The sequence below is a fragment of the Callorhinchus milii genome, unplaced genomic scaffold (assembly GCF_018977255.1).
Source record: "Callorhinchus milii isolate IMCB2004 unplaced genomic scaffold, IMCB_Cmil_1.0 Scaffold2, whole genome shotgun sequence".
NCBI lineage: Eukaryota > Metazoa > Chordata > Chondrichthyes > Chimaeriformes > Callorhinchidae > Callorhinchus > Callorhinchus milii.
The window spans coordinates 95,542,729-95,555,456 of record NW_024704743.1 but is presented as its reverse complement, the minus strand read 5'-3'; the positions used below and the strand labels follow the sequence as shown (position 1 = coordinate 95,555,456).

The following is a 12,728-nucleotide window of genomic DNA, read 5'->3' as shown; positions in this document are numbered from 1 at the left end:
GTTTCAAAAAGATGCAAATACTAGAAATGCAGTTCATTCAACACCACTGTTAATCAATGTATAAGAAGCATTTTAGCTTCTGATCCAACTGGCCATGTTGCAGTATCAAGTCAGAATGTTGTGCGTTCCCGCCCTGTGTTGGGATTCTGAACTCCTTTTCAGGTGGACATAAAATAATTCCATAGACTATTCAAAAAGAGAAAGGAGTTTCCCTGTGATCTGGTTAACAATCTCCCAGATAAAACTGGTCATTCACTTCATGGCAATTTGTGGGTAATTACTCTACACAAATGTTCTGCTGCATTTGCCTATAAATAGTCACTACACTTTATAGAGTAGTTATCCTACATGAAGAGTGCGCTCCAAATGCAAGCTGCTGTATTGTTATGAATGGAAATTCTTTGTTTGTAAAATAGCTCTGCTCCTGATCTAGGTCTAATGCAACGACTGAGAAACCGAGAGAGAGAACGGGAAAGAGAACGGGAAAGGGAAATGAGAAGAAGTGGTGGAATGCGAGCAGGTTCTCGTCGAGAACGAGATAGGTGAGTGATCTTTAATTTGAAATTAATGTGTATATCTTTAAACCAGATCTATTCTTTAAGATACAAATGGTAAATGTTGTATTAGGCCATAACTAAGTTTGTGCAAATTCAAGGATGAGTGGAACGGAATAAACATAATTTGTCCCTTTCAGATTTTAAGTAAATTTTAATATAATGTGAAGTCTGTTTTATAAAATTAATTTCTAAACAACTGATTTTAACAAAATTATAAATTGAACGTCTATTTCACGATATGTGACGTTTGGATCTAATTTTGGTTGTGCTGTCATCGTCTGGGTTCAAACTAACTTCTCATCTTGGCCTGAACATGTTGCTAATTTGGTATCTAGTCAGTTCTCGGCAGTGAATTACATGAAGCAGGGGGCATTTTCATGATTTGATAAGGGCCTACATCAAATGCAAAGATTATTATGATGATTCTTACAGGGAGTCGAGAAGGCAGCTTTCTATAGATACCAGGCCTTTCCGGCCAGCATCAGAAGGCAATCCCAGTGATGACCCAGATCCACTGCCAGCTCACCGGCAAGCTCTTGGAGAGCGGTTATACCCTCGGGTACAAGCAATGCAGCCAGTAAGTATAATGCCAGCAAAACCTTTGTGTCTTTTAATATGTACCCTTAATGTGCAGCCCCTGATTGATGATGTTTGAATTGTTTTTGAAAAATTGCAAAAGAATAAATGGGATATATGATGCATTAAATATTAAGTGAAATAATTGTGCTATACTAATTGAAATTATTTGTTTCAGGCATTTGCTAGTAAAATTACAGGAATGTTACTAGAGCTCTCACCCGCACAGCTCTTACTGCTTCTAGCAAGTGAGGACTCTTTGAGAGCTAGAGTTGATGAAGCCATGGAGCTGATCATTGCACATGGAAGGTAATGAAAATGAGAATTCAGCATTGCCTAAACAATGATTATTCACATTCTGAAAAGAGTTGAATGTTCTTATCTTTCTTGCAGGGAAAATGGTGCTGATAGTATATTGGACTTGGGATTGCTAGATTCAACGGAGAAGACTCAGGTAAGAAAAACAAGTTGTGCACTCTTGTTCAGTATTTCACACCTTTAATAATTACATTTGGTATAGCACCTTTCGCTTTGGGGGGACGTCTCAAAGGACTTTATAGGATATTGTAAAGTGTAGTGGACTGTTCTATTGGCGGAACTTGGCAGCCAATTTGTACAAAGCAGTGTCCCACAAACAATATGAACAATTATTAATATACAGTATCTTTCTATGTAACAAGGCACCCTAGTCGAATGCCTTAAAGTTTGGGGTTTCAAGTAAACAGTTATTGAGTAAAGAATATAATAAGTGATTTTGTTTCCCAACGTGGGAGTTTATGTAACTAACGACTGTTATTTACCTGGATTTGTGGATTTGTTTTCTCTCAGTCTTCTGCAATTTTGTTTTTTATTCACTGCTACTGAGTGGATAAATGATTCACTAAAATCATTTCACTACTAAATGAATAAATATTTTATGAATAAATAAAACTATTACTTGACTTCCCAGGCCATGGTCGTTGGTTTTAAATCCTTTATTTTTGTTCCCGGCGTTAATGTATAACTCCTGTTTGTAGTTGTGATACACTGCAGTATAAGGGCATGTCTTTTGGCAGGGGGGTTCGGGGGAGGTAGAGGAAATGGAAGAGGGGAAGGAATCTGCATAGGCTAGCATAGCAGAAACAGAATTTTTCAGCAAAGAAATAAGCTGTTCTGCTACCTGTTTTTCTGTGTAATCTTTTATTAACTCTTTCCAGTTCCTTTCCTTAGTTTGGGTGTTCATTGTTAGCACTTGTTAGGTGTCCATTGTTAGTGTTCATTGTTAGCACTCGACCCGAGTGAATTGACTGTATATTTGTGGGCGAACACGGCAGCCAATTGCGCACAGCAATGTCCCACAAACAGTCATAGAATGAAAATGACCAATTTATTATTGTTTTTTTTTTAGAGGGATTATTATTAGGCGTGTGGAGCAAGGAAACTTGCCCAAGGTTTCGCCCTGCCTGGAATTGAACTCGGGTCTCTCGCTTGCAAAGCGAGTGCTCTAACCACTGAGCTACAAGGATTATTATTACAAGGGTGCCAAGTATTAGTGTTATTGTTCAATCCTTGTAATCCTTTGTTTTAGAAACCTTCTAAAATTTTCATTCAGCGCTCCTACATTTAGCCTTTATGGGGATACAATCGGTCCTGGTGATTTGTACACTTTGAAGTTCACTACGAATCGTGTTTTGTCTGTCATTTCTTTATTGGTGTCTATATGAAACAACTGTTCTTTCACACTCAACTCCCTTTACTGTAGTATAGAAGCACATAATGTATTTAGTATGTCTGCTATTTCTGTGCTCTCCCCAATAAATTGCTGGTAAAAGTGCAGCTGCATGTTTAAGAACTGTGGGTTATTGGTCTGCAGCAGGACACTAGAAAACGGCACGGCTCTAGTCGGAGTGTTGTTGACATGGAACTTGATGAGCCGGATGATGGCGATGACAATGCTCCGCTCTTCTACCAGCCCGGCAAGCGAGGGTTCTACTCACCAATGCCAGGCAAAAACACCGAGGCCCGACTCAACTGCTTCCGTAATATCGGCAGGTATGTGTGAAGTGGGATTTTCAGGGAGCTGTGCAACTAGCAGCAGAGCCTGTTCTGCTGGATACAATATAGATGCTTGTGCATAATGAACTGTTTTAACCATAACGCATAGCAATAATGGACTATTTTTCTTTCAGGATTTTGGGTCTGTGCCTACTACAAAATGAACTCTGTCCTATAACCCTAAATAGACATGTTATTAAAGTTCTACTAGGAAGAAAGGTAATTAAAGCCATCATTATTTAAGTAGGTTTATTATACATGTGTGTTTGTAGTATTGAATTCAATTACATAAAATCTATTTCTTTAACTTCTCAGGTTAACTGGCATGATTTTGCATTTTTTGACCATGTGATGTATGAAAGTTTACGGCAGCTCATCCTCGCCTCTCAGAGCCAAGATGCATATGCTGTCTTTGCAGCAATGGACTTAGCTTTTGCTATCGACCTTTGCAAGGAAGAAGGTGGAGGACAGGTATAATGGGCTTCAAAAGGTTCCTCAATTAAACCACTTCAATTTTAAACCTTTATGAATCATTGAACCTTGGTAATAAAGCAATTCTCTCCAGTACTGTGCTGGATTATCAATCTAAATTATGGGTTCTGGGATCTGGAACTTGAACCCACAACTTTCTGACCCAAAGACTATCAACTGAATAATAGTAATCCTTGTATTTGACATAGCGCCTTATCATGTCATTGAGATGTCTCAAAGCCCTTCACTGAATATACTGTAAAGTGAATTGACTGTATATTTTGTGGGTGCAACTGAGCAGCCAATTACGCGTGGCAGTTTCTAAAACTGATTTATAAAACATTATTAAACAGTTTTTAAACTGAGCCAAATTTCACATTTACTGTGCCTTGCTTTTATCGGAATACTCTGAACCAAAATTTAAAAATAGAACATGAAATTCTCCTTTATCTTCACTAAATGTCAGAGTGTTTTCCTGGAAACTTCTGAATGGTGTTTTCCTGTCTGCAGGTTGAGCTTGTTCCTGGTGGAGCCAATATCCCAGTCACTCCTTTGAATGTTTATGAGTATGTTAGGAAATACGCAGAGTACCGAATGTTGGTAGTTGCTGAGCAACCTCTTCATGTAAGTCCTTCCATTTTCAAACATTCGTGTGCTTATTTTATTGAAGAGTGAATGACAAATCTCGTTTGCACAGCTATGTACCTGGAATATTTTGGATTGTTATATAAAGATTTTCCAGCAATTATTGCTAAAGGCTGTGGAGTCCGTTGGAAATTCCAAAGATGAACTGGGAATGCTCCGTGTTTGTGCAATAAAATGAGCATGGATAAAAAATGTTTCCATAATTGCAAATATTAAAGGAGAGCCTGGAAAGTGGTCACAAATGTACAACACTTTCCCCTTTCTCTCCCTCCCCCTCCCAATTTGGAAGGGTTCTCAAAGTTGTGCAGTTCCTTAATTGGACTCCAATTGGGATGCCTTAACTTCAGTTTGAAATTGTATGGGAGCTTGTATACATTTTTAAATGGAGTCTGAATCCCAACTTTAGTATGCTTGAATGATAGTACAGCATGTTTCACATATTACTAGACATCAATCTTGTCTGACACTTTAAAGACACAAAGGAATAAATAATATGAACCGAATTAGTGCCTTAGCAAAGTCTGATCCCAGTTGTAGCCTCATTAGTGTGTCTGAGCAGAGTTTAAGCTTTTAGACTGCAATGTCAACACATCACAATGACCCCTATCAGATCATCAGTCTGTAATATAGTCATTTAGTAAATCCAGCTAAAGGTTATTTTTGTTCATTTCCATCAGAGGTGGACTGCTGTAATTCCTGGCTTCCTTTAAGTATGTCAAAGTTTCTGAATTTGTTGGAACTACTTGGTGGATTGTTTTTTTCATTCTTTAGTTACAATTTAAGGAACAGTAAAAGACAATGAGGTTCAGTGAGTTTGATATTTGATTAGATGCATTTTACTGCTGGTTACGATGTTTGTATTTGCCAAATTACAGGCTATGCGGAAAGGACTGCTGGATGTGCTTCCTAAAAACTCCCTGGAAGATTTAACTGCAGAAGATTTTAGGCTCTTGGTCAATGGCTGTGGGGAAGTGAATGTCCAGATGCTGATTAGCTATACATCATTCAACGATGAGTCTGGTATGCAATTGCTACTGAGTGCTCAACAGCCACAACAACAACAACAACAAATTACACTTCTATAGCGCCATTCACGTCGGAAAGACTTTCCAGGGCGCTGGACAATTGGGTTTTGGACCCAAGCTGGGGAGTTGGGGTCAGAAGGGAAAGAGGGGTGGGGGGTGGAGTTAAGGGTTTAGGGGTTAGGGTGGCTGAAGGCACGATCGAAGAGGAAGGTCTTCAGGCGATCCTTGAAGAAGGGGTGAGGCGGAGGGATTGCGGGATCAGTTCCATAGTGTTAGGGGAGGAAATGCTGAATTCCCAACCGCCATTGGTGGGGCAGGAAGTGCAGGGGACCTGAAGTAGGCCGGTGTCTGCCAAGTGGAGGCAGCAGACAGGCTGATATGGGATTATGAGGTCGTAGAGGTAGGGGGTGCAAAACTGTGGAGGACCTTGAAGGTAAGAACGAGGGTTTTGTAATTGATTCTCTGAGGAATAGGGAGCCAGTGAAGCCGGGCAAGAATGGGGATGATAGGTTACAGGAGCCTGGTGCGGGAGAGGACACAAGCTGCAGAGTTCTGCATAATCTGCAGCTTGTGGAGGGACTAGTTGGGAAGTACAAAGAGCAGGCGGTTGGCATAGTCAGTCCGGGACGTAATGAAAACATGGATAGCTGAGGGTCGAAAAGTACACCAAGGTTTCAGATTGGCTCAGCGAGGTGAAGGGTGCAGACATAAATGGTGATAGTATCAGCGGCTGAGGGGAGGAGGCGCTGCCGTGATCCAAGCAGGAAGGCCTCTGTGTTGCCAACATTGAGCTGGAGGAAGTTGAGTCTCGTCCAGGACTTGATGTCAGACAGACAATTAGCCAGGACATCAACGGTCCTGGAGTCGAGGGTGGAGGCAGCGAGATAGAGTTGGGTGTCATCCGCATACATGTGGAAATTGACCCCATGCCTGTGGATGACATGGCCGAGCGGGAGCATGTATAGATTGAAGAGGAGGGGACCGAGGACAGAGCCCTGAGGGACACCACACGTGACAGTGCGGGTGCTAGAGGAGAAGCTGCTGGTGGCCACGAAGTGCAGACGGTGGGAAAGGTAGGATTGGAATCAGACAAGAACAGATCCATTGAGGTGAAGGTGAGAGGAGAGGCGATGGAGAAGAATAGAGTGGTCAACAGTATCGAAAGCGGCCGATAGCTCGAGAAGTACGAGGAGACAAAGAGAGCCTTGGTTGCAGGTGGACAGAATGTCATTTGTGACTTTGACCAGGGCTGTCTCTGTGTTGTGGGCAGCACGAAACCCAAATTGGAGGGGTTCATGGAGGGAATGCTGGGAGAGGAAAGAGCGAAGCTGGGAAATGACGACTTGTTACATGACCTTTCATAGAAAAGGAAGGTTTGAAATGGGGTAGTAGTTGGAGAGCAGAAATGGGTCAAGGGACGTTTTTTTGAGTGTGGGGGTGATGGCGACTGTCTTTAGGGGGTTGGGTACGGTGCCAGTGGAGAGTTTAGCAAGGTCTGTTAGTAGGGGGGGCAAGGGAGGTTGGGAGGTGAAGAGAGGGTAGGGATGGGGTCAAGGGAACAGGTGGTGGGTTTCATATGGGAAATGATGGAGGTGAGTGAAGAAGGGGAGACAGGGTCAAACTTGTGGACGGAGGGATGAGGTGATGGGTTGGAAGGGGAGTGGGAGGTGGGGATGGGGTGCCAGTAGAGGGGGTAGAGGTGGCAGAACAGATCCCCTCGACTTTGGACTCAAGGAAATCCCTCATCTCGCATTTGATGTTGGAGGAGAGGATGGCAGAGGCATGGGAGGGTGCATGGCTGAGTTGGTTTATGGTAGAAAAGAGGAGTCTGGGGTTGTCCTTAACTTCCAAGATGATTTGGGAATAAAAGGATGATGTAGCTGATGTGAGGGCAGAGCGGTAGGTCTTGGTGCAGTCTGATGGTGAACCGTTAATTTGGATTTATGAGTGATGGTGACATCAGAGATGGTAAGGCCCCGAGTGATCATCAGATCTAGCGTGTGGCCATATATGTGAGTGGCGGAGTTGATGTGGATGGAGAGGTTATGAGAGAAGGGAGGAGAAGTCAGCAGATGTGGAGCAAGAAGGTCTGAAGTGGAGTTTAAAGTCGCCCAAGATGATGATGTGTTTAGAACAGACGCAGGGGGAAGAGAGGAAGGTGGAGATGTCAGAGAGGAAAGTGAAGGAGGGTTTGAGGGGATGGTAGATGAGGATTTTTAAGCAGAGATTGGAGGGATGGTAGAGCGAGGTGCTCAAATGAGGAGAAGGATCCAGAGGAGTAAGAGGATAGACCCAGTGAGGACCTGGAGATGAGGGCCACACCACCCCACGACACACATCACAGGGCGTGATGGAAGGTATAGCCAAATGGCGTGGCTTCAGTAAGGGGGAAGATGTTGCCTGGAGTGATCCAGGTTTCAGTGAGAGCAAGGATGTTGGATTTTTTTTGTGCACAATGAGTTTGTGGAGTTCGAGGGCTTTATTACTCAGGGAGCAGACATTTTGAAGGGCGATGTGGAGGGGACAAACAGCAGAGGAATTTGCAGGATGTAGTGGTGGGAGAGAAGGATTGGCAGGAAGAGTGGGAACGTGAATGAGAGAGGAGAGATTCACTCCCCGGGGCTGGGACCGATGGGGTTTGTGGTGAAAATAGAGGATGGAGCAGTCAGGTGGCTGCTGTTGGACAGTCATCAGCATGTGCCACGATGAGCCCGGCAGAGAATTCCAAGGCTGGAACAGAGGGAAGCTGTCGGTGGGTCCAGGGGGGAAAGGAGGCGGGGAGGACGGTAGGAGTGGAGGAGCGAGCAGGAGCAGTGAAGGATAGGTGATAGGAGAGGGGGAATGTTGGGGGGAGGTAACTCGGATCAGGGGCGGCAGCCAGATGCGCACGCCAAGACTGAGAGCAAGCGATGAGTCAGTGGGGCATGGTCAGCCAACAAACATGAGGCGGGGGGGGGCTGGAGGAGACAGCATAGAGTGGGGAGGATGACATTCGTGGCTGCACCAGAGCCAGAGTTGAGAAGGGTAATGGACTGGGTGGGAAAGGAGGAATAGTAACGGAGTAACAACTAAATTGTGTGTGAATTTTAAAAAACGGTGTGTGGAAGTGACGTCACGATGATGAGTTCAGCTGTTGGTCTAGGTGGGAGATTTTGAAATTGCGTCTCCGTCCCTGGAATCTCCTTGCCCGGGACACCGAAACCCTCGGCCGCCGCGCTGGTCACTGCCCGCTTGGCCCCGGCTGTGTACCGGTCGCTGACTCGCCAGGTGATCTTCGGCCTCAGTCCTCCCGCTCGGATACTGCTCTTGACCCTGGGCCTGTTTCCGAAGCCCTGCTGCTCGCTGACTCACGACTACAGGAAAATTACATCCAAGAAGATTAAACACGTTTGCAATTGGTTTGGCACTTTATCATGGTGTTCCAAATTACTTCACACAATGGGTTACTCTAAAATATAGCGACTGTTTCTATAAATGTGTTTAGAAATACGTGGGCAGTTATTCTGCAACAAGAAAAGCATCAATACGACGAATAACTACTAATTGTTTAACTGATTATTTGGTGGATTTTTAATGGGCAAAGACTATTGGCCAGGATTCTTTTTTAAAATCTTAAGAATGTTACAGCACACAAATAGACCATTCAACTCAATGAGTCTTAACTCATTTTTGTTTCCACGTGAGCCATTCTAATCTCTTGCCTGCTTCATGTACTCTTTAATATTCTTCTTTTAAGCATCAAATCCCCCTTAAATTCTGCTTCAACAACATTTTTGGTAGAGAATTCCACATCCAAACATTCTGTAAACAAATGTTTCTAATCCCTTTTTTGTAGTTTTTCTAAATTCTTTCTCCAGTTAACCAACCAGTAGAAATAATCTGTTGCTTTTTACTCTTATTATAGCCCTATAATATAAACCTCCCTGCTCTTTTAGAAAATAGTTTTGTAACATTTTCAAATCCCCTTAAGCAAACATATACATCCTTGGTCAGCACTAGGGTACAGTTTCCAGGGAGGCATTTTTCTGTGTGAGTCTTGAAGGTAATAAGCCTTGAACAAATAAGTTCATGTCTTTCCTGTTGGGAAGACATCTCAAAGCACTTCACTGGATTTATTGTAAAGTAGTTACGGTGTATTTTTTTTACATGATCACGCGATCCAAGTTTGAGTGTCAGCCTCGACTGTATGAGTTTGAAGTCCCAATGTGGAGCTTGAACCCATAACCTTTTGCTTCTAAGGCGAGAGTGCTACCAACAGCCAGGCTGATACTTGTATTCAATGTCCATGGCATCAACGGCCTGGAAGCTGTACCAGTGGCCATATATTTGCCAACCCATTTATGGTGCCTGAATTTTGGATCCGACATCGCATTACAACAGTTTCCCTGTTCTGCCCAGTAAAGTTATGGTACAGGTATAATGGGCCTTTTAGTGCTGAAATGTTTTAGTATACCTTTGCATTATTATCAGAATAAAGTACAATTTTTACTTTGTAGAACAAAGATAAAAAGTTCCTCCAGCACAAAACTCAGATTAATATTACATTGAGAGTATTTATGAATCTTAACTTTTATCAAAATTATTTTCTGTTGACAACAGGGGAAAATGCTGAGAAATTGCTGCAATTCAAGCGATGGTTCTGGTCTATTGTGGAGAAGATGAGTATGACAGAAAGACAGGATCTGGTATGACTATAAATTTGGGGAGGGGGAGGAGGTCAGGAGTTATTTTGCTCTCATTTTCCATCCTCCCTGTCTGCTGAAGAGCTTTTGATTCCATTCTCCTACTGAGCATGATTCCAGTAGTCAGCCCAGTTAGCACATTTATTCATCTTTTATAGTTTGGTATAACTTTATTCTGATTTTGACATTATTTTATAGTTATCGGTTTAGGCACTCCAAAATTTATTCCTACTCATCTTTATACTTTTTAAGGTTTAAAAATGCAACCAATTTGATTAGCTTTTGTCATGTTCTTGTATCTTTCTACATGTACATGGAATTACAATTGTGATCTCAGTGTGTGAGCAGGTTATTTGACAGTGCCTCATTATCAACTGCTGCCTCAGATAAAAATTAGCTAACTCAACACAGGCCACAAGTCAAACCTTTGTAGCTTAGTACTGCAACAAGTCTTTACTCGCTATACCATGGAGGGAAGTCAGTAGTTTTTTTTAAATTAAGTTCAGTGGCAAGTTGTTTCTCTTATTAAACAGCATGACAAGAGCTTAACCTTGGTAAAATGGCAAGAGCGCTGATGAGAGAGTGGAATTTTTGCTTGAAATGTATTAGATAGTAGATGTGAACTTTTTTTTTGCTTTTTAGGTTTACTTCTGGACATCAAGCCCATCATTACCTGCCAGTGAGGAAGGCTTCCAGCCGATGCCATCCATCACTATTAGGCCACCAGATGATCAACACCTTCCAACTGCAAACACTTGTATCTCCCGCCTTTACGTCCCACTTTATTCCTCCAAACAAATTCTGAAACAAAAACTGTTACTAGCCATTAAGACCAAGAACTTTGGTTTTGTGTAGAATATACTTAAAAAATGTGTGTATTGTGTGTAATAATATAACTAGGTCCAGGTTTTGTAGATTAATTTTTTCATTTGTCTATAAAATTTATGGAAGTTGATGCTGTCACTCACCTGGAGGTTCTCTGGTGGTAAAACATTCCTGTATTCGGCTTATAGCTGAAAGTCCAAACCACAGGCTGTAGTGGCTTTGACTGTAACCTCCTAGGCTTTTGGCTAGTCAGTAACCTGTTAGCCTAACCCCCAGCCAAAGATGACAGCAGATCATGTATTGTTACACTGTGATTATGGTCATTTGGCCTAGGAGAAATGAATATTGTTTCTGAAATTTCACTGCTGCCTTTGTCGAAAGTGTTTCATCAAAGGTTCTTGTATAGAGGGAAGTGGGGAAATTCAAAATAAAATTGAGAATGCTTTACATTTTGTGTGTGAGTATTGACCCTGTTTGCAAAGGCATTCAGCCATTCAACATTAGATACATTTTAAGTAGTAATTTAATTTGTGCATTCAGTGGGGCCTTGGAAGTGAAATAAAATCCTATTCAAATCATCTGTAACCATCATGGCTAAACTAACCAACTGCTAGTTAGTCTTGATTAGTTAATAGGGTCTCTTGTTATTTACAAAATGTGCTTAATCAGTCTCACAATATAAAACTGATCTTAACGCAAAATACTGGAGATGCTAAAAATCTGAAACCAAAGTCGTTGGAACACTCAGCAGATCAGGCAGCACCTATGGAGAAAGCAAAGTGAGTCAACATTTCGGGTCCACGACCCTTCGTCAGAACTGGGGCATGTTGGGAGGGAGAGGCTTTTAAGGGCTAACAGAGTTGGGAGGCAGGGCAAGGAAAACGAGAAAATAGGGTGGAGGGCAGTGGATGATAGGTTAAAGAGGTGTTAATAATGCAAAACAAAAGAGGGGGGAAATTGCGACAAAGTAGGCAGATCAGAGGTCCTTTAGAAACTCATCGGTTTGGATAAATTAAAGCAATTATAAGTTGAAACGTTCCATATACTGAAAATGGAGTAAATTTAAATATTCATGAACAAAGAGTTGGCTATCCAGCGGATGTGTATAAAATAGCCTTTTTATAGTCAAATAAATCTGCCATTTGCATTGTACTTCCTACACTTTTTGTAGTCCAATTGCTTCCTTATCTATATGCTCCCTCTGGGTAATGTCCACTTGTATGCGGATGTCACACAAATCTACTTTGCTTCCTCCAGTACCAACTCCTGTTCTGTCGATGTTCTATCAGCTTGTCTGGCAGACATCAGGGCCTGAATGGGTGTAAACTTACTGCAGCTGAATATGGACAAGACGGAAGCCATACTCCTTGACTCTCAACATGTTCACTCCTGCGGATCTAAACTCCTCAACCTCCCTGGGCTCTTCCTCAGACTCACCGAAGCAGTGCGCAATCCAGGCGTCTGGTTGGAACCCCAGCTGTCCTTCCTCCCCCACATCCAGTCCCTGACCAAGACCGCTTTCTTCCACCACTGCCACATTGTCCGCCTCCGACCGTTCCTTACCCCAAATGCAACCGAGACTCTCGTGCATGCGTCTGTCACTTCCCGCTTGAATTATTCCCAACAACTCCTCGCCGGTCTCACCAGCTCCACTGTTCAAAAGATCCAGCTCATTCAGAACTCCATTGCCCGCATACTGACCTGGACCAAACTCTACCCACATCTCACCAGTTCTGGCCAGGCTCCACTGGCTCCCCATCACCAAACGGATCGAACTTCAAGATTCTTACACTCGTGTTCAAATCCATTCACTCCCTGGCACCTTCCTACCTCTCTGACCTCCTAACTGCCCAATCCACCACCCAGCTCCTCCGCTTGACTGGCACTGGCCTCCTGCTCGTCCCTCGCACCTT

At 42.8% G+C, this 12,728-nt stretch overlaps 1 protein-coding gene across 1 annotated transcript in view; it reads left to right on the top strand.

Moving 5' to 3' along the window:
• The window catches only part of ubr5 (ubiquitin protein ligase E3 component n-recognin 5), an 81,427-nt gene extending 70,165 nt beyond the window's left edge, over positions 1-11,262 (top strand). Inside the window, 11 exon segments of the mRNA XM_007887953.2 lie at positions 434-542; positions 990-1,134; positions 1,312-1,442; positions 1,527-1,587; positions 2,986-3,164; positions 3,302-3,386; positions 3,483-3,638; positions 4,149-4,262; positions 5,159-5,303; positions 9,908-9,993; positions 10,633-11,262. Coding sequence (XP_007886144.2) covers positions 434-542; positions 990-1,134; positions 1,312-1,442; positions 1,527-1,587; positions 2,986-3,164; positions 3,302-3,386; positions 3,483-3,638; positions 4,149-4,262; positions 5,159-5,303; positions 9,908-9,993; positions 10,633-10,845 — 1,424 coding nt within the window. The 3' untranslated portion in view covers positions 10,846-11,262.
• Positions 11,263-12,728: the final 1,466 nt, after the last annotated feature.